Source organism: Cervus elaphus, chromosome X (genome assembly GCF_910594005.1).
Source record: "Cervus elaphus chromosome X, mCerEla1.1, whole genome shotgun sequence".
Taxonomy (NCBI): Eukaryota; Metazoa; Chordata; class Mammalia; order Artiodactyla; family Cervidae; genus Cervus; species Cervus elaphus.
The window spans coordinates 158,768,630-158,789,640 of record NC_057848.1 but is presented as its reverse complement, the minus strand read 5'-3'; the positions used below and the strand labels follow the sequence as shown (position 1 = coordinate 158,789,640).

General features: G+C 40.4%; 1 protein-coding gene across 3 annotated transcripts in view; it reads left to right on the top strand.

Moving 5' to 3' along the window:
* The window catches only part of REPS2 (RALBP1 associated Eps domain containing 2), a 268,277-nt gene that overhangs the window by 145,620 nt on the left and 101,646 nt on the right, over window positions 1–21,011 (top strand). For 2 of the 3 annotated variants that reach the window (XM_043896995.1, XM_043896993.1), the window contains exons 9-13: window positions 1,321–1,415; window positions 6,984–7,053; window positions 8,536–8,589; window positions 13,153–13,198; window positions 16,367–16,503. In XM_043896995.1, the coding sequence (XP_043752930.1) occupies window positions 1,321–1,415; window positions 6,984–7,053; window positions 8,536–8,589; window positions 13,153–13,198; window positions 16,367–16,503 (402 nt within the window). The remainder of the gene's footprint in view (window positions 1–1,320; window positions 1,416–6,983; window positions 7,054–8,535; window positions 8,590–13,152; window positions 13,199–16,366; window positions 16,504–21,011) is intronic. The other variant, XM_043896996.1, reaches the window with a different exon arrangement.

Genomic DNA, 21,011 nt, shown 5'->3' with positions numbered 1-21,011 from the left:
CTAAGGTGCTTGTGCTCAGCTGTGTGTGGCAGCTCTTTCTTGGTGGCCACTACTTTACCAAGAGGGAAGTTGGCATTTCAAACCCTGGTGGTGATGAAAGGGTGAGAAAGGATTCAAAACAACACCTGTCCATGTTTTAACATTTGATTAACAATATTTTTAAAAACATGCCATTAAAATTTTGATTTCTTAATAGCTGGTCTTGACAAACTTGATTTGTAGCTTCTGTTTACTGTCTACCCCAGTCTGCTTTTCCTCTTTGGATTATTGACAATTTCCTTAGCTGTTCAGACATTTCTTTTTTACTTACTTTGTGACAAAAGTGGTGAAACAGAATCTGCTTCTAAGAAATAGTGGGAGTGTTCAGTGTTAGCTTAACAGGTAGCATGATTTTTCTTATGCTGATCCACTCGTCTACCCAGCAAACAACTGCTGTCTCTGCACTTACTATGTTGAAATACACCCATAATGTGATTCTTATTTCATTGTTATAAATCAGTAAGAACTTGTGCTCTTAGATTTGTTATTCCTGCTAACCAAAAGGAATGAGTATTTCATAAAATTTTCTTCAGCACACAGCATTGTAAGATCTTGTCTATTTACTTCAATAGTGAAAGTGAAAGTGAAGTCACTCAGTCGTGTCCGACTCTTTGTGACCCCATGGCCGGTAGCCCACCAGGCTCCTCTGTCCATGGGATTCTCCAGGCAAGAATACTGGAGTGGGTTGCCATTTCCTTCTCCAGGGAATCTTCCTGACCCAGGGATCGAACCCAGGTCTCCTGCATTGCAGGCAGGCGCTTTAACCTCTGAGCCACCAGGGAAGCCCATTTACTTCAATAGTAATAGCTAAAATGGAGTATTTCCTCAGTTAATGTTTATGGTATGCAAACTATCACCATAGTCACTGCCATTTAAAAATGTTGCTAGTATCATAGTTAAAACGGAAGTATTGTGATACTGATGGTTAAGGTGGAAAATGACTTCTGTATTTTTAATATAACATGAAATGCTGACAGCATGGACTCTCCAGCAGGACTGCTGGCAGTTCAAGTTCCTCTTCTTCATTTACTGGCTCTTTGACATTGACTAAGGTGCTTCACTTCACTGTTCCTTAGTTTAATTGTAGAGTAGGCGTGGTAGAAGTACCAGCTTGTATATGTAAAAACATGAAATACTACCTCAGCATGATGAGTGCCATCTCTAGTATAGGAGCTGGCTGATTTTGTTGTTCTATTTATGAAGCACAGAAAAGCTGCAAGGAAACAATGATCACTATGACTAAAGTATATATTCTTACGTATTCTTTTTGTTTCTTTTTAGCCTTTCCTAAGCCCAAGTGGGAGTGTGCATTATTTGATTCTTATTCTGAGTCAATACCAGCAAACCAACAACCCCGTGACTTGAATCGGATGGAGGTAAAAAATCATCATATGTTAGTAAGTAAGGATGTGTGTACACTTAAATCCGTTAGCTGATGTTCTTTACAAGCTCTGGAAAATCTGCTTTCATAACGTTTTCTCTTCATATAGTACTTTGAAGCTCAGCAGTTCAGATTTAGACACCAGATATATCTGTAATTATCCTTTTATTTCTTTTCTTCCTAAAACTAGATTTGGAGAAAAAAACAAAGTAGCCTCTTGACCTTTTAGAGGTGAAATTTAGGTATTGCCAAACTAAGCCAAAAAAATGGAATACAGGTTATTTACTTTAACCAAACTTTAATTCTGAAGTAAACATTGTAAAGCTGTATTTTTAGCAGCTGGGCATTAACAGGGTATAATGAATCAGAAGAGTTTTGAGAGGAAGTTTGAGAGCTGTGTATGAGGGCCCCAAATCACATTCAAAGCTGCCTAATTTGAATGATCCTCAAGAAAAACCTGAAAAACTCCTTTAATGATGGGCCATTGATGGGCTTAGACGTGTGCTTAGGGGTGCTTATGGTTATTGTTAATATCAGCACTATCATCACCATCACCACCGTTATAATTGCCATGATGACAGCTTACAATATCTGTTGTTCCCACCCTGAGAAAAGTCTGGAAGTATTTCATAAATGGAGGTTTGTTCATAGGCTTCCATTACCATGCTCTGACGTTGCAAGATGATAGAAATCAAAGGCAAGATACAGGGCCATTTACAAAATTTCTTGTGATGGTGTGTGATTATTTATTCTTCCCCCATGAGGCTCTGGTGCCTGTAGTGTGTGTTGTGGTTGCCATTCTCTCTGAGCCAGTCCATCCCGCTTCTGCATCATTCTCTCTGATAACATCTCTCTCAGCCTCTCTGCTACTTTGTGTGTGTGTGTGTGTGTGTGTGTGTGTGTTGTAGCCTCTGTGCTCCTTTGCTTAGCAGATTTCTCCTCTTGGGAAAGAGATAAAGTGATTTTAGGTGGAGTGATAGATGTGCATTCAAAGACTTTTGGCTTTTTCAATTTCTTTTTCTGTAGAATGTGTATGATGGTGAAGCAGACATGATTGTCAGCCACTTTTCATAGCCCCCAGTGTATTCTGGGTTGCTGGCAGTGTCGGTAGAAGTTTGTCTGTCAGGCCAGGATGCTACAACTCTTATGCAGTTCCCCTGGTTTTTGTTTTTTTGTTTTATTTTTAAATTAAAAAAAAATTTTTTTTTGCTATGGGTAGCCTTGCTTGTGTAAAATTATGTTGTTCTTAGGTGATTTACTAAAAAATGTCTTAATTCATATTCTTTCTGGTTAAACGTTTTGTTCCATCTTGCTATGGTATCATATAGTCTTCGCCTTTCCAACAGAGACAAATAATGCTGGGTTTTTTTTTTTTTTTTTTTTTTTGAGAAATTAATTACTGACTCATGTTGCTTTTCCCCATTTACTCACTTCAGTTCAGTTCAGTCACTCAGTCGTGTCTGACTCTTTGTGACCCCATGGACTGAAGCACGCCAGACCTCCCTGTCCATTACCAACTCCCGGAGTTTGCCCAAACTCATATCCATCGAGTCAGTGATGCCATCCAACCATCTCATCCTCTGTCGTCCCCTTCTCCTGCCCTCAATCTTTCCCTGCATCAGGGTCTTTTCATATGAGTCAGCTCTTTGCATCAGGTGGCCAAAGTGTTGGAGTCTCAGCTTCAACATCAGTCCTTCCATTGAACACCCAGGACTGATCTTTAGGATGGACTGGTTGGATCTCCTTGCAGTCCAAGGGACTCTCAAGAGTCTTCTCCAACACCACAGTTCAAAAGCATCAATTCTTCAGGGCTCAGCTTTCTTTATAGTCCAACTCTCACATCCATACATGACTACTATTGTACTCACTTATCATCTGTTTAAAAGGAAAGGGCCAAATATACAGATGGCTGTCAAATCTGGAACTGGAGATATTTGAAACACAGGAATGCATGCTTGAAGTTTATTTTATTTTTGGCTGTGCTGCATGTTTTGTGGGATCTTAGTTCCCTGACTAGGGATTGAACCCAGGTCCCTGGCAGTGAAAGCTTTGAGTCCTAACCACTGGAACACCAGGGAAGTCCTCATGCTTGGAGTTTAAATAGAACTTGGTACCAGCAGCCCTGTGAGGGATGACTCCATGCAGGTGTTTGTTGTGAATGGAGCTATAGCTGATTCAGGTCTTGAGAAGTTTGCTCAGCAGTACATCTTTTTTAGAAGACAGCAGAGCTGTACCATGTACTTATTTCCATCAAGGAGTAAAGATTACAATTTCAAGTATATGTGTCTTTAGCCATGTTTCTTAGGTTACTGAATTGCTTTTTTTGTAAACAGGCTTATTGAGATATAATTCACATACCACATTCAGCTAAGGTATACAATTCAATGGTTTTGAGTATATTGACAGTTGTGCAACTGTCACTGTAGTCTAATTTTAGAACATCTTCATCACTCCAGAAAGAAAACCTGTACCCATTAGCAGTCGTCAGCTCTTCTCCTCTTGCCCCAGCCTCTAGTAATCACTAAGCTATTTTCTGTCTCTGGAATTTGCCTATTCTGGACATTTCATATAAATAGAAACATATAACATGTGGTCTTTTGTGACAGGCTTCTTTCATTTAGTATAATGTTTGTTCTTTGGTCTTCTATTTTTGAGATATAGTTGATATATTTGACTATATGGACCTTTGTCAGCAAAGTGATGTCTCTGGTTTTTAATATGCTCTCTAGGTTTCTCATGGCTTGCCTTCCAAGGAACAAGCATCTTTGAATTTCATTGCTGTAGTCCACGTCCATGGTGATTTTGGAGCCCAAGAAAATAAAATCTGTCACTGCTTCCATAGTTGATGTATACAGCTGGATAAGTTTAAGGTCTATAGCCAAATGATTTGACTACGCACATTTTGAAATGATCATCACAATAACTTTAGTGAACATCCATCATCTCACATAGAGACACCATTAAAGAATTAGGAAAGAATATTTTTTTTCTTGTGATAAGATCACTTTTTATAATATTTTAAAGTTCATTCGCAGTGTAGCATGTATCAGTGCTTTATTCCTTTTCATTGCTGAATAATATTCCATTGTATGGATAGAACACATTTTGTTTCTCCATTTTTTAGCTGATGGAAATTTGGGTTGCTTCCACTTTTGGGCTGTTAGAAAAAATGCTGCTATGAATATCCATGTACAAGTTTTTGTGTGCACACATGTTTTCACTTCTCTTGGGTATAAACTGAGGAGTAAATTAATTGGATCACATTATACCTTGTGTTATACTTTTTGAGGAACTAGCAAACTACTTTCCAAAGCAGCTATACCATTTTACATTCCTCTACCAGCGATGTATGAGGGGTCCAGTTTCCCCATATCCTTGTTAACTTTGTTTATTATCTCTCTTTGATTTTAGCCATCCTAGTGGGAATAAAGAAGTATCTCACTGTGGTTTTTATTTGAATTTCCTAATGACTACTGATATTAAGCATCTTTTTGTGTGCTTATTAGCCATTTGTATGTCTTCTTTGGTGAAATATCTATTCTTATCTCTTGTCCATTTATAAACTGGGTTGTTTGAGTTTTAAGTGTTCTTTATATATTCTAGATGTAAGTTTCTTATTAAATACATAATTTGCAAGTATTTTTCTTTGTTTTTCTCCTCTTTTTTGATAGTATCCTTTGTAGCACAAATGTTTTTTATTTTGGTGAAGTAGAATTTATCTAATTTTTTTCTTTTTTTACCTGTGCTTTTGGTGTCATGTCTAAGAAACCATTGCCTAATACAAAATCTTGAAGATTTATTCCTATGTTTTCTTCTAAGGGTTTTATAGTTTTAGGTCTTACATTTAGGTTTGTGATCCATTTTAAGTTAATTTTTATAGAGATTGTGAAGAAGAGGTTCAACTTCATTCTTTTGTATATGGATATCAAGTTGTCTCAGCATCATTTATTGAATAGACAATTTCTCCCCTACTCAATTGTTTTGTACCCTTGTTGAAAATCAGTTGACCACAAATGTAAGGGTTTATTTATGGATTCTCAATTCAGCTCCATTGATCTATATGTCTGTCATTATGTGAGTACTATACTGTCTTGATTCCTGTGAGTTTTTGCTCTGTTGTTCTTTTTCAAGAATATTTTTGCTATTTTGGGTCCCTTGCATTTTTATATGAAATTTAGGGCCAGCTGGTCAAATTCTGCAAAAAAAAAATAAATAAAAGGATTGCTTCAATTTCTGTAGATGAATTTTGGGAGTATCACCATTTTAACAGTATTAAGTCTTTTGACCCATGAACACAGAATGTATTTCCATTTATTTAGACTTTTTAAATTCCTTTAAGTGGTGTTCTTTTGGATTTCTTTTTATCTGTTTTTTTCTACTCTTAAATTATTTTGTTTTGTTAAGGATCTGGTTTATAATCCAGTTGGGACAAGAAAATGAAAGAAGGGCATGGTTGAGATACATTTGGCTGAGATACATTCTGTGTTCTAAATTAGATCTGGAGGCTTCATTGTGATGCCAAGAATGACTTGTCTGAGCATTCTTAAACCCTAGGTCAGATTACCACCAGGCAGTATTGTAACTCCGTTCTTTGAAACAGTTTGAAAACAGAAGTATTGCTTATCTCTCTTGGGCTGTTCTGATTCTGAGAGGTAAACCAATTAACCTTTAGGAGCACCAGATAACTCCAGGAATTTATCCTACTTTAAGTTTTAAAATTTATCTTTATTTGATTCTTTGAATATATTTAAAATAAAAAGAATACCAAAAGGCTTATAGTGACAAGTCTTCCTCTTATCCCTATCCCCATGTACCCAATCACCCTTCAGTTTTTATATAGCTTTCTATAATTTGTTTATATATATATACCAAATATGAATATATTATCCTTTAATCTTATCAGAGGACAGAGTCCATTAAGACAGAGTCCATTAATTAAGCGTTTATAAGAAATTATAGTAAGTAGGTTTTACACAGATTTTTAAACTAATCAGCATGTGATCAATTTGGGTGTTCATCTTAGTATAAGTGGAAACATCTCCCTTAAATGAGTTAGCAGAAAGTTTTCTTCTGCACACCAGTAAAATTCTCTTATTTCATGACAGGGAGGCTATTTGAATCAGGTTTGAGCACCCTCTGCATAAGAGATTCTGGCAAATACCCACATGATGGGACTACTTGTCAGAACCTCTTGCTGCTTGTGAGAAAATAGCTAGAGCCTAGGTTTGTTCTAGACTGAAGTTATGGGCAAATGCTCTATGACTCTGGCTGAATCCCATACCAGATTCAGATACAATGTATGTTCTATACATAGACCTCAGCCTAAATCATTATATTTTTCCTCTGTGTATATAAAATTTTTCAATGCAAATTAACTTATACCTCAATAGAAACCTAAAAGAAGATATTAAATGTCAAGGTTTATGGAAGACAGAAATATTGGCAAAATATACAGCTTTTTTTTTTTTTTAAATATACAGCTTTTAAAAACATTTTCATCATATATGCACGTCACTTCATTTTCATTCCAACCCATATTATTAATTTTCTTTTCTTTTCCAAGAAGCTGTCTATTAAAGACATGGCCGACTTTCCTGTCCCTACCCAAGATGTGACTGGTGATGACAAACAAGGTATGTAAAGAATGAGTTTTCTTCCTTTAGGAACATTTTTTGTGTATTTTTTTATCTACTTCTCTTGGAATGGCTGGTTTCTAGAGTGTATGAGGACTGTTCTCAGTATATGAACACATTTGGATGAATTAAGTTGTTCAGTTGTTGTCACCGAACTATAGTTCATAAAGCAGTAATAAGCTTGAGTGTCCAAAGCACTTCAGTTACGACCCTGTACTTACAGCTGATCCTCAGGCTACTCTGACACCTTATATTGGAATCTGGCCGTACTGATTAGGAAATGACTGGAAGCTGAATGGTTTGAGAACATAACATCTTGTGTTGGCAGGTGTGATCCCAGAATATCAATATAAATGTACATTTGCACACAGATCTAACCGTCGAGGAAGTTACCTTCTGGAGAGAGAGTTTCTGTCCCTGGGCTTTATTCTCTGTGACTTTGTGGGTGTTGGGCTGTGACGTGGAGCCCAGCAACAATTTCCTTATCTTAGTGGGTGGATGAGAGCATTGCAGCACAGTGTTGCTTGTTACAGCTAGCATCAAGCACAGGGATGACTTGGCTTGGCACTGTCTAGAAGAGAAGGAAGAACACCCTACTTCCTCCCATGCTTCTATTATAATGCTTTATAATCGATCGAGTCCTTCCTTATGCACTGCATTATTCAGTCCTCACAAAATTGAATGAAGGCTGATATATTTTATCGCCTAAAATATATAGATGCGTAAACTCAAGTTCAGGCAGTATGAATCATTTACTCAGTAAGAAAAAGAGCAGCGGTAAGAACCAAGATTTTCTAATTCTCAAGCCAGTATCCCTTCTATTGGACTGTAGCCCACCAGGCTCCTTTGTCCATGGGATTTCCTAGGCAGGAATACTGGAGTAAGTTGCCATTTCCTTCTCCAGGGGATCTTCCTGACCCAGGGATCAAATCCAGGTCTCCTGCATTGTAGGCGGATTCTTCACTGAGCCAACAGGGAAACAATTACAATAATTGCATGCTCTCTATTTCAGTGTTTGAGCAGGAGGGGCAGGCAGACCTGGACATTATCTATAGCAGCAAGTACTTTGATAACTCTGTTTACTAGTGGAACTTAGCCATAAATGCCCATTGGAATAACCTGGCAAGCTCTAAAAATCCTGAAGCCTGGCTGTCACTCCCAGAGAGATCCTGATGTCTTTGCTTGGGAAAAAATGGGGAATTTTGATATTTCCTGGTAATACTCTCCCAAGCCACTGGTGGCACTCTCTCTGGAACACTGAAAATATGTCTTTATTCTCTGTAGGAATAGAGTCCATTATCATACCCTAGGAGGCTTTTATTGTTTTAGTAAGTGCTATAGCAACTTATAGGTATATAGAACACTGTTTTCATTAAGTGATAACTTGGAATTCTTTGTTTTAATGTGACATGCTTTAGATATAATTTTTTTTCTTTTCTCTTCTTTTCTCTCTCTTGTTCTTTAAAAACAAAACACTGCTAGCTTTGAAGAGTGCTACTGATGAAGCCTTACCAAAGGACATGTCTGAGGATTCAGGTAGGAGAAAACCAATTTAATATATTTTAAATGTAATTATTTCTTAAAAAAATAAAACAGCCCTGTAGTTTCAATGAGAAGACTGGCACATTTGTGATTTTACACACACACACACACACACACACACACACACACACACACACACACACACACACACACACACACACACACACACACACACACACACACACACACACACACACACACACACACACACACATTTCTTTCCAAATATTTGCTGTGTGTTTTATACTAAGGAAACCTTTTGGTTTCTTTTTTATTCCTTCGCTCTTCTTAGGTGTGAGAAGAGGGTGGTTTCTTTGTAAGTTCTAAATATAGTTTTCACTGAAAGGATCTCTCAGTTTGAATTGAGAGTCCCATTGTCACTAAGTGTAAAGTTGAGAAGACTTTAATTTGGGAAGATTTCAATAAGCCATTGTGATTTCTCTGTAGAGTAAGGAGCTGATGGAGTGGATCAACGGGAGGCTCATAGGTGAAGCTTTCCATTTCCAAAATAAAAATCTCAAATATTTTCATTATACTTCAGCACCAGGAAAGCAGGTAAATGTGCTTATACACGGAGTAGATTCCATGGAGAGAAATAAAAGTTGCGTTTGCCCAGGTTTTTGGAGAGTCAGGACTGTGAACCATGATGACTGGGCCTGTGTCCTTAGCTTTCTTGATGGAGCTGTCATTGAACCAAGATGAACCTAGTTTAGAACATACTGGCTAGGGATGTTTGTAGCTCTGGTTATAGGGACATGAAAGAAGTTGCTCCTTTCTCATTTATTGTTTTCTCTTTCTATATTTAATAATCAAATCATTTTTGTTTCAGTTAGCTAGCTATCATCCAGGCTTTATTTGTTAAAGTTAGAACAAAGGAATCAATATTTATCAAGGCTTAGTAGTATATTTCCCAAACACCAAGTTCATTTAAGGTTTAAAAGAGAGAGGGGTAGAGATAGAGAAAGGAATGGGGAGCGAGGGAGAGAGGAAGAGGGAGATGGAGGAAGAGAGAATGAATATGAATGAGAATATATGATTGATTACAGTGATTAGGCCTAGGAATCTGTATTTTCAGACAACCCCCTGGGGGATTCTAGTGTTCAGCCTATTTGGGGAACCACTACCTCTCAAAAGCAATGTTAAGAAATAGGAAGTTAAGACTGTAAATTAACTGTGACTCCAAAAATGGTAGGAATTTTCAAGTTGTGTTTTGGTTTTTGGAACTGATTCAAGTTCCTTCATCATGGGGGAAACGCTCTATTTGTGTAGCACAATCACCTGACATAGGTTCCTTCAAACTCTAATTTTTGGAAATGAAGTGGATATGTCCCAGTTTTTGTAAACTTCTTGTTATGGTATTAATAAATGCTATTTAAATTTGGAGAGTTAAATTGTGCTTCTCCAACAACCTTTTTGGCTTATAACTCTTCCTGTTTATTTCCATGAGCATTCCATGTTCTCTGGGGCAGGAGTTTTGGATGTCATTTTCAACCTTTCTTTATTGAATAGGGCATGACATCCATCACCAGCCAGAGCCTATCAGGATATATGTGCCACAGTATGTAAAGTATATCTGAATTTGTTTCACATTCTGCCTGGGAGCATGCTGTGTGGTTTCTGATTTGTTCTTTGCTACTCTTTCTGGAGTGGCTATGAGGGAATACCTCATCTGAAAGCTTATTTAATATCCAGGGAACGTTTGGATTCTTAGTGAAAGACAGGAGTATCAAGGTGGTAGTTTCTAATTCTGGAGGCTTTCCATACCATGTTAGCAGTTCACCTTGGTTGAGTTGCTGTCTTTTGGAGAATTAAACTTTAGGCTTGCCTTCCTGTCCTGTTTCTGTTTCCTGGAAGGGTGACGTGCCTGGGGTGTTCTAAGAAATTGTCATTCTTCTTCTCTCTGCCCAGCTCAGTGAGAAGCTATGATTTGCCCGTGGTCTTCTGCTTGGATTCTGACACAGCCTGCCCTCACCATTTTTTCAGGTGTTCACATGCTCCAAATGCTGAGTCCGATTTTCAGGGGCTTGGAAGCCGATGGAAGACTTAACTAGAATTGTGTTCTCCAGCTTTTTCTGATCTGGAGCCTGTTAGGACTCCCCAGCCCTGCCTGGGATCTCATTTCCCACTTCCGCCCTTCCTTCCGCAGAGGGTGGTGATAACCATGATAATAGTAATGGCAGTGAAGAGAATGTTGTGGCTTATAGATGGGATGGGACTGTATCATCAGGGAGTGGGGTATTCCTTGGTATGTGATTTTTCTCTTAGGCTCTTACCCTTATAATTGCTGAGTGTATGTATAGTAGTAGAATCTGATGGATTTCTTAGCTAATGTCACATTCCAGCCTAATTAACCAGGCCACTCTGCACCACGGCCACCTTTTTCTGTGTGTCTCCACATCATGCCAAGGGTGTTGGATCTGCTTGTCCTCACACTGTAGCCTTCAGCCTGCTGTTGGTGTTTCTTGTAGTTGCCACCCTGATGGTCTTAAGCAGCAGAGCATTTCTCTCCTTCCATTCCCTGCACCCACCTGTATCTCCTTTGCTGTCTTAGAAGAAACTAAATTTTGAAACCAAATTTCTAAGCTTAAAAAATTAAGGGCACTGTACAAGAGTAATATTTTGCAATTCTAGAACACATTTAGTTTTTAAAGTGCTTTCACCTTCTTATCTCTCCGTGTGAGAAAGGGGCTTCATTTTTATTCTCTTCATTCTGTAGGTGAGGAGACTGAGGTTCAGAGAAATCACAGCTAGTGAATGTCACAGCCAGGAGGAGTTGGCCTAGTCTCTAACCCTCAGCCACCCCCCTCACCCCATCTGTCTGCCTGTCTATTACCAAGAGGATTCCTGCTCCTTCCACACCCATCCACACCCCAGCATAAAGACAGATAGTGGCAGTGAACAAAGGAATTAACAAGTTACCATGGTCTGGTTTGGGGAATAGTCTTTTAACATGACCTAGACTTCTCTGACAGAGAAGGCAGTGGCAACCCACTCCAGTACTCTTGCCTGGCAAATCCCATGGATGGAGGAGCCTGGTAGGCTGCAGTCCATGGGGTCGCTAAGAGTCAGACACGACTGAAGCGACTTAGCAGCAGCAGACTTCTCTGACTCACACATTTCTGGGAAGCAGTGGGGCCAGAGCCAGCCATGGTGAATGGAGTCCCACTGTTGGCCCAGCTCCCGGGCAGCTTGCTGGGCTGGAGGAGAGGCTCTCTTGGGCCACTATCCTTTGCCGCCCAGGGGCCTGGAGAAGGAGGGGTGGTTGTCTGTCCTCGGGCAGGTGCCACTGTGGGTGCACGAGATCCAGCAAGGCAGGTTCACACTGCTCAGCCTCCCATGCTTCTTGGGGCTCTGGCAGCCTTCCGGTGGTTTATAGTCCCAAGGTGGCTGTGTCCTCACTCCGAGAAGCCAGGGTGCTGTGCTTGGCAGGAACGCATGTCTTCTGCAGCTGACCACGCGAAGGGAACGTTGTTCCTGGTTTGCTTCGTGCTGAGGTAGCATCTCAGTTCCCCATTTCTGCCCTGCTTAGCTAACCTAAGGACTTTAAGGGCTCCCTGGGAGCTCAGTGCTAAAGAATCTGCCTGCAATGCAATTGACGTGGGTTCAATATCTGGATTGGGAAGATCTCCTGGGGAAGGAAATGGCTACCCACTCCAGTATTCTTGCCTGGAGAATCCCATAGACAAAGGAGCCTGGTGGGCTACAGTTCATGGGGTTGCAAAGAGTCGGACATGACTGAGCGACTAACACTTTCACTTAATGATCGTCAGAAATCCAGCATGCTTCCCACCAAGGAAGGTTTTTATCTTTGGAGTAATGTAAAAGAGGATGACATCATGCAGTGAAACATTTTCTTTCTCATTATTCCCAACAACTTACGATGGGAAAGTAGGCTTCATGTGTGTTGGTAGTGAGCAAGCTAGTTTATGATTTAAATTGGGGAAGGAAAAGTTGTCTGGTTGACAAAATATATTCCATAATACTCTCTGTATAATTTGAAACACAAAAGTATTTTCTTATGGGAAAAACTGCATAGTTCATTTCAGCTTAATTGTGGGAGCTTTGATTTCTTGTGGTCATGCTGTCCTGGTGGTGTATTTTAAGAAAACCTTAAAAATATGTAGCCTGATAGATTTCTTCCTAGCCTTCAGGGAAGACTGGTTCAAAATCTGTTATTATTTAATACTTGACTATCATGATAGACCAAGAAACCCTCAAGTCTGAACCCATCATTGTATAAATAGATAACCTCTTGAGGGAGTTGTCTTTTTAGACTGGAATTTCTTCATTAGCCAGCTTTGATTTAAAAATGGCTTTGTGGCTAGTGCTCTGATGAAAGGAAAAATACGTTGCTTTTTCTTTCCTGTGAATTGTGCCTTTAGCTTTAGAAATAAAATTATGGAATCACAAACATGTGGAAGTGGTCAGGTTTTCCACAGGGATATTTGTACCTCACGTTTACTGTTGATGTGTTCTGTACTAGCCCAGGTGCTGCTTATAAACCTGTTTAACTGCAGACATGAAACCCAAGCAAACAGCAAATAATCTTTGTTTCAGCCACTCCTAAGGATTCCAACAGTCTCAAAGCAAGACCAAGATCCAGGTAGTGTTTGTTTAACTTTCTGCTTTAATGCCCTTTGTGCCCTCTCCCTGACTAGAAGTAAATCTCCCAACAAAAACCTAGCCCGCGATCCCCTCTTCCCTTCAGTTTGACACTTAGGCTGTAGGTGAGTTCACTGTCTCTAGGGGCCTGACTGGAGCCCGCAATGCTGCTGGGGAGGCTCTTAGTTTCTGTGTTTACTGGTGCTGGAAGAGGCGCTGCAGCTCTTTGGCAAGCTGACATGAAGAAGGGGGCCATGTGACATGGCCCAGTTGCTGCAGGATGATAACGAATAGTGGGAAAGTACCTTTGGAAAGAGAGAAATATGGCTAAAAGGTAACTAACACTGAAATGTCCTGTCATGACAAGGTGAACACCAAAAAATAAGAAGTCTGAGTATAAAATCTAGAGTAGGGAATGAAAATGCTCTGGCGATTTCAGTGAGCTCAAAACTGCAGGTAAGCAGTGTTTGTGGATTGTTTCATCCTGTTAGAGTCTCTTTTCAGCTTCATATTTGCTGAGTCAGGAGAGGTTAGAAGCAAAGGGAGAGTCATCAGATAGTAGATAGGAGGAGTGAAGAGGAATACAGAGATGCTGATAGAACTCCTAGAACCTCAAGGAGGGGACATGGTGTTGAGATTATTGTTCACCAGTAGACTGCAGTGGGAGATGGGATGCTGCTTGTGTGTTTTCCAAGTTTTGCTTTGGCTCTCAATGACTTTTTCCCCTCCTTTGGCTACTAGATGTGTTCCTGAGAAGGTGAATTTAAATATGATCGTATTTTGTATGCTTGAAATACTGCCATTTAAGGAATTCTGGTCTCCTTGTAAGTCAAAGAATTACACCTTAGTTTATCTTTTATATCTGGATTTTCCAAGTTAGAGTTTTGCTTCCTTGTTTATAGAAGGTACAGATACCTGTGTTCATATTTGTTAAAGCAAATGTGTACAAGTAATAGATACATTTAACAAATATGAACGTATGTTCATATTTGTTAAAACAACAGGTACAGTAATTTTTGGTAGAAAAAAAGGGTATAGTCCCTGTTTCTCTCTATGGCCACCACATCTACTCATCCTGTTTTTAAAGGATGAAGGGATCTTTTACAAATTACTCTGTACTGGCTCTAGGATGTAGGAGTAGTAACATTTGTCTGCCTTCATAGTAGACAAATACTTCTCTGAATGGCAGAAATCGACCCTCATAGTTTTTTTTATTCTGCTAGCTTCCTCTGTGTCTCTCAAAGCAAGTGAAATGACAAAATCTCAATCACACATTCTATTATTACTATTTTGCCTAAATTTTATATATGATTCTTTCAGGGATTGTCCTCTTGGTTTAATTTGGATGTTGTTATTTTCACTACACCCACAGTTTACTGAGACCGTGAGAATCAAATTATTTGAACCCTCCTTTTTAGAATAACAAAACTTTTTAGAAATGTAAGGGGAAGGGAAATCACCCTTCTAATACTGCTACATTCATTATTTTGTTGAGTCCCTGCACATTCATATTTTAATTGGCTGCATTCATAGTTTTACAGTATCACTTATCGAATATTCATTTACCTCTCTGTATAAAAATATAAATACACAGGTTATATATGGAAGTTAAATGAAATAAGATACGTAGTATGAGATTGTGTGCTCAAGTATATGTATATGTGTGTATATATACCTGCACACAATTTATACATACCACATTTTGTCTTTCTTGAGTGAAAAATGTCACTAGAGCTATATCTGGCATTGAAAGTTCTTTCTAGCTAGGGTCCCTAATTTCCTTTTTTAATCAGGAATTCCCATTTGAAAACTTTGTTGCCCTTTTCTGTGGATTCTCTTTTATTCTGCTTGAAAGGATCAGAGCACGCTTCCTGTTAGTTCTTGCCTGCCTTTGCCTTGCGTGTCTTGCAAGTTGTGTTACAAGGATCACTGCAAGAGTATATCACATGTCATTATGGTGGCTTTATTAAAGATTGCAACCTTGCATGATGAGTAAAACTCTGGACTGCATAGAAGCTTTGAGGAAGTTAATCAGGAAAATAAGAACTTGCTATGTCAAAGCTAGCTTTACCAAGAACTGAAGTTTCTTAAAAGTAATGAATAGATTCTAATTTCCTGAGTGCTACTGTAATAGCTAAATATCAAGGCAATTTCCTGAGGCTAATTTGTCTCTAGGACACATCTGACTCAAAGGTCATTTTCTTCTTTGGCATGAAGTTAGCTCAGAAGCTGAATTGAACAGACATAAGATGTATATATGCACTTCTTAGAAAACCATATTGGGAACTCATCGACATAGTCCTCAGCAATAGACTAATGTACTTAGTTGAATTAATTTAGAAAATAAGCAGGACTCTACTAAATAGTTTACCTGCTCCTGTCCAGAGGTTTCTTCCCTGGCTCATAGACAGTGTCAAAGCATTTTAAAAATGGAATTTAGAAACTGAGATTGGAGTTTGAATGAAAGGTATGTAAGTTGCTAACTTACCAAGTTTCTTTTTCATTAAATGCCATTAATTGGAATTATAATCTCAGAAATTGCCTAGTTAGCTCCTGCCTTGTTACAGATGGAGCAAGAGAGAAGGTTAAGAGGATGCTTTTGCTTTGAAATTTTCCCCAAACCTGTGTTTCTCATGATAAGACACCCAAGGCCCCTCAATCTGATTGATGTGTGTTTTCCTTTCCTGAATTTCATTTGTGGCATATTCCATTGAACATTTGATTCTTCTTCTCAGCTTATCTGTCCCAGTTCCATATGTGCCTGTTACCACATTTACATGTAAACAGGAGTCAGGTTCTGTGGTCAGTTAATACCGTGAAGCCCTTCTATTAAAATATGGATGTACCTAACCAGATGCATTGACATGTTATTGTTATTAATAATTCCAATCAAAATGGATTTGATTTTACAGAAAGTGTTTCCTCTTGGCTAAGTTTAGGTCTAAGGTGTAATAAGAGCAAAGAGGTTAAAAAAGGTTGTGACTCGGGTGGGGGTTGGGTGCTTTTGCAGCTGGTGTGGCATTGAGGGGGCAGCAGGGACATGGCCTCTCTGGGAGCTTCACAGGCCTTAGCAGTCACTTAGACTTTTGTGGGTATTTTCCATTTCAGCCCAACTTCAGAGAATGAAGCTTTGCTGTTTCCCTTCTGACCTTCCCTTATTTTGCTGCAGATCTTACTCTAGCACCTCCATAGAAGAGGCCATGAAAAGGGGCGAGGACCCTCCCACCCCGCCACCGCGGCCACAGAAAACCCATTCCAGAGCCTCCTCCTTGGATCTGAATAAAGTCTTCCAGCCCAGTGTGCCAGGTGAAGTGCCCTTCTGCACGCCAGCCCTTCCCTTTCCTGTTGGAGTCAGTGGATGGGTGTCGCCACAGAGGTCTCTGTGGGTCCAGAGAATGAGCAGACCAGGCCCAACTGGCCTTCACGTGGCTGGGGTGTCCTTAGGTAGGAAGGCCCTTCTAGGCACATAGATATTGTGTGTCTGGAGCCTTGCCTACATTCACAATGGACCAGGAATTACAGAATTCTGTACCCAGAGGATTAAAATGCTTCATCCCCAGACAGCCCACTGAATGTTTGGCCAGGGTCTTGTTCTTTGCATCATGGTAATTTGTGTCCAGGATTGCCATCTGTTGTTTCCTCAGATGCTTATGCTGTTCTGTGAAAGGTCTTGGTGATTATTGCCTGGCCAGAATTTTCTGCATTTTATCCTTTTGGTGAAGATCCTGTGTCCTCCAAGTGTTAATGCTAAGGGGGGCTCTGCTTTCTAAGTGACCGATGGTTAAGTGTTTGGTGTAGGTGTCTAAGGCAAGGGCTCCTTCAGGTGGGCTGCTCTGGAGCTTCTGGGGATGGGACTTGCTCAAGTCAGCTGCTGTACAGCTGGGGCAGGGGGACTGGGGTCATGTCCACTCCCCTGGCACCCTGTGAAAAGGGGCTATCCTCCTGGGGAGACGGTGGAAGTGCCAGTGGGAGCTGTACCTTCAAGGGAGCGAAGGTGCTAGCATACAGGGCTATCCAGAGTGTTATTTTGGGAGCCACAAGGGCCTTTCCATTGACTACTGCAGGCAAGCTATAAATGCAATAATTTCCTGGAACTTTTTTCTATATCTATGTGCATTTTTAATCAACCTCAGATGCTAGTGATTTGCAGGTGGTTATCCACTTGACTAAAGCAAGAAAAGACTCTCCTTGGCTCACACATTAGCATGATCCTTGTGTCCCAACAGAGCTCAGCATGTTTTATTTGTTCTAATAAACTACTCTCCTCACAGAAAAGCTACAGATTGTTTTTTAATATACTAGAATCTGGAACTCTCTATGAAATTTGATTCTTTGCCATGAGTTCATCAGATAAAAATTTGTCTTGAATTTTCCCCCATACTTTGATCTGAATTCTGGCATAATTTCATAGTAACTGGTATTTGGGGTGGGAGTAGGCACAGATGATGATGCTATAAAAATTTCACATGGCTCTGGTGGATGAAGACCTAGAAGATTTTTCTATGGATGCAGGATTATTAAAACAATCTGGGAAGCTATCTCCATACATTTTCCTTGAGAGGAGAGAGGCTGGAAATTGCCCCCTCCCTCAGGCTATGTCTTTCCCCATGAGGAAAAGACTGTGCTGGAGAATGGACGGGCCATTGCCTTTATGACGTGGCACCCTAGAGTGGGAGAGAGAACACTGAATTTGGAGTCCAGCCCAGCTACTTATCAACTATTTGATTTTTAGCAAGTAGCTTAATCTTTTCTGTATCTCAGATTCCTAATCTGAGAAACAGGGCCAACCGTCCAGAGAATCAGTGGGATGTTGATGAGATAATAGACATCATCCAAGCAGTGCCATGTTTAGGCCCTAGACTCTCGCTCCTACCGAAGGCCAATGGGGAGAGAGGGTTTGAGGAAGGTCCCTGACTCCCTACCCCCGGTGGGACAGTTGTGTGACTCATTCTCCACAGTGCCTGGGATGGCTCGCAGAAGGACCAAGCCTCGGTGGCCTGTGGCAGTCACCTGTTCATTAACAGCTTCTCTGGGCTCACTGCCTTGCTCCCCTGTTGTGCTTGCCCTGCACCTACATCAGATGCCTGTTCCTGAGAATTTATACAGCTTCTCTTTACATCTCTGATGTTGATACAACTTCAAGGGAAAAGCATTTTGGTTTGATAAATGCCAAAGAATAGTTAGATGGGTGACATCTGTATTCGTAAATTAATTCCATTATCTTTCTAGTACAGATTTACACAAATGAAATTTTAATGGGCAGTTTAAATTGATCACATGAGGAACAGAGCATTTCTGTAGTATGACAAGCAGGGGACACCATTGCACCTACTTAATTTGTTTGTATGTGTGTTAATTCTCACAGGAAAGAACAAAGGTCTGTCTCAACTCTGTGGAATTTTAGTGTATTCCCTGTTGCTAGAAATTACTTATTAAAATTTCTGACAGTTTAGGAAAACACAGGATAGAGTCTAAACCAGTTACCATAGCACCCTTAGTGAGAACTGTGGTTCTCTTATAGTCACCCTCTACTGCATTTGTCTTTATGTGTCACTAGCTAAGCTTGGTCACACAGTGTTTGCTGTCATTTATCCTGAGCTTCCTCATCAACCCTCTTTCAACTTTTGTTTCTTTGTGCCTGTGTGATGCGGATGTATGGTGGTGGCAGTGGATTGCACCCCATGGGGGTTTCTCTCTCCCCATCTGCCCCTACCCCCTGCCTCCTCCTTATCTCTTCCTCACATCCCCCTCGTGTGTACTCTCCTCACTCCTTTCTCATGGGGTCCTTTGTGAGCCTCTCCCTTTCCCCTCAGTGTTTACTCCTGCTCCCCTCTCCTCCCCTCTCCTTTTAGCTTCTCTCCTCCCCTCACCCCTTCAAAGGTGTGGGCCTCTTTTTCCCAGGCTCCCCCTATCCTCTCTCTACCCTCTTGTCATAAACAAGGCAGAGGTTAATAATGACTTGGTAGCTATATCTTTGTTTCCTTGTGTACTTATTTTCTTTGGCTGAAGTCGGAGATGCGGACTCAAAGGCCATATACCTTTGAAGTGTAAATACACATTGCCAAACCATGTTGTCGGAAACTTGTACCTATCAACTTATCCCACCTGTAACATTGTCTGAGAGTGTGTCCTCACACCCTTACTAGCACTGGCTAATGTTCATCTTTTTAATTGTCACCTATTTAATGGGCAAATGTCTGCATTTCCTTGATTCCTAGTGAAGCTAAACATCTTTTCATATCATTATCAGACATTAATATTTATTCTTTTGTGAATTGCTGTGTGGAGGCACACTTAGCTTCTGGTGTTCCTGCTCTGTACCTAATCACAGTGACCACTTGTCTCCTCTTCATTTTTCCTATGAGATTCTGGGTCTGTCTTATCTCAGACACTTGGGAGTGTGAAGATGACCCTGGGGAAGCTAAGCTGATTTGCTCCTTCATGGGGTCCATGTCCTCCCAGTCCCCAGTACCTCATCTTTTGGCTAACTTTATCACTTAAGACAGACTCTACCTAGGCCATGCTAAATTTATAACAATAGAAGAATAAGAAAAAGTAAAGAAAATAAGGAAAGATAGTATACCTCTTGAGAGATCTGTTTGTAGGTCAGGAAGCAACAGTTAGAACTGAACATGGAACAACAGACTGGTTCTAAATAGGGAAAGGAGTACATCAAGGCTGTATATTGGCACCCTGCTTATTTAACTTATATGCAGAGTACATCATGAGAAACACTGGGCTAGATGAAGCACAAGCTGGAATCAAGATTGCCAGGAGAAGTATCAATAAACTCAGACACGCAGGTGACACCACCCTTATGGCACAAAGTGAAGAAGAACTAAAGAGCCTCTTGATGAAAGTGAAAGAGGAGAGTGAAAAAGTTGACTTAAAGCTCAACATTCAGAAAACTAAGATCATGGCATCCAGTCCCATCACTTCATGGCAAACAGATGGGGAAACAGTGACAGACTTTATTTTCTTGGTCTCCAAAATCACTGCAGATGGTGACTGCAGCCAAGAAATTAAAAGACGCTTGCTCTTTGGAAGAAAAGTTATGACCAACCTAGACAGCATATTAAAAAGCAGAGACATTACTTTGCCAACAAAGGTCCATCTAGTCAAGGCTATGGTTTTTCCAGTAGTCATGTATGGATGTGAGAGTTGGACTATAAAGAAAGCTGAGCGCCGAAGAATTGGTGCTCTTGAACTGTGGTGTTGGCGAAGGCTCTTGAGAGTCCCTTGGACTGCAAGGAGATCCAACCAGTCCATCCTAAAGGAAATCAGTCCTGGATATTCATTGGAAGGACTGATGCTGAGGCTGACGCTCCAATACTTTGGGTACCTGATGTGAAGAGCTGACTCATTTGAAAAGACCCTGATGCTGGGAAAGATTGAAGGTGGGAGGAGAAGGGGATGACAGAGGATGAGATGGCTGGATGGCATCACTGACTCAATGGACATGAGTTTGAGTAAACTCCGGGAGTTGGCAATGGACAGGGAGTCCTGGCGTGCTGCAGTCCATGGGGTCGCAAAGAGTTGGACACGACTGAGTGAATGAACTGAACTGAGTGTGCAATGAAATAAAATGTAATCTTGAGTTGAAAGGGACAGATAAAATGAAGCCAGTGTTTTTAAAACTGAGGATCACAGGACTGTGAAAAACACAGTGGATGAGAATAAGTTGCTGAGTCAGAGTAGCCTAGAGTGTAGTGACAGTGCAGAGAAGAAAGGGGATGGAGAGAAGATGCAAAGAAGCAAGAATGAGAGCAGGAAATGAAGGGAAAGGTGAGATGGTTGTTGTATAGGAGTGATGA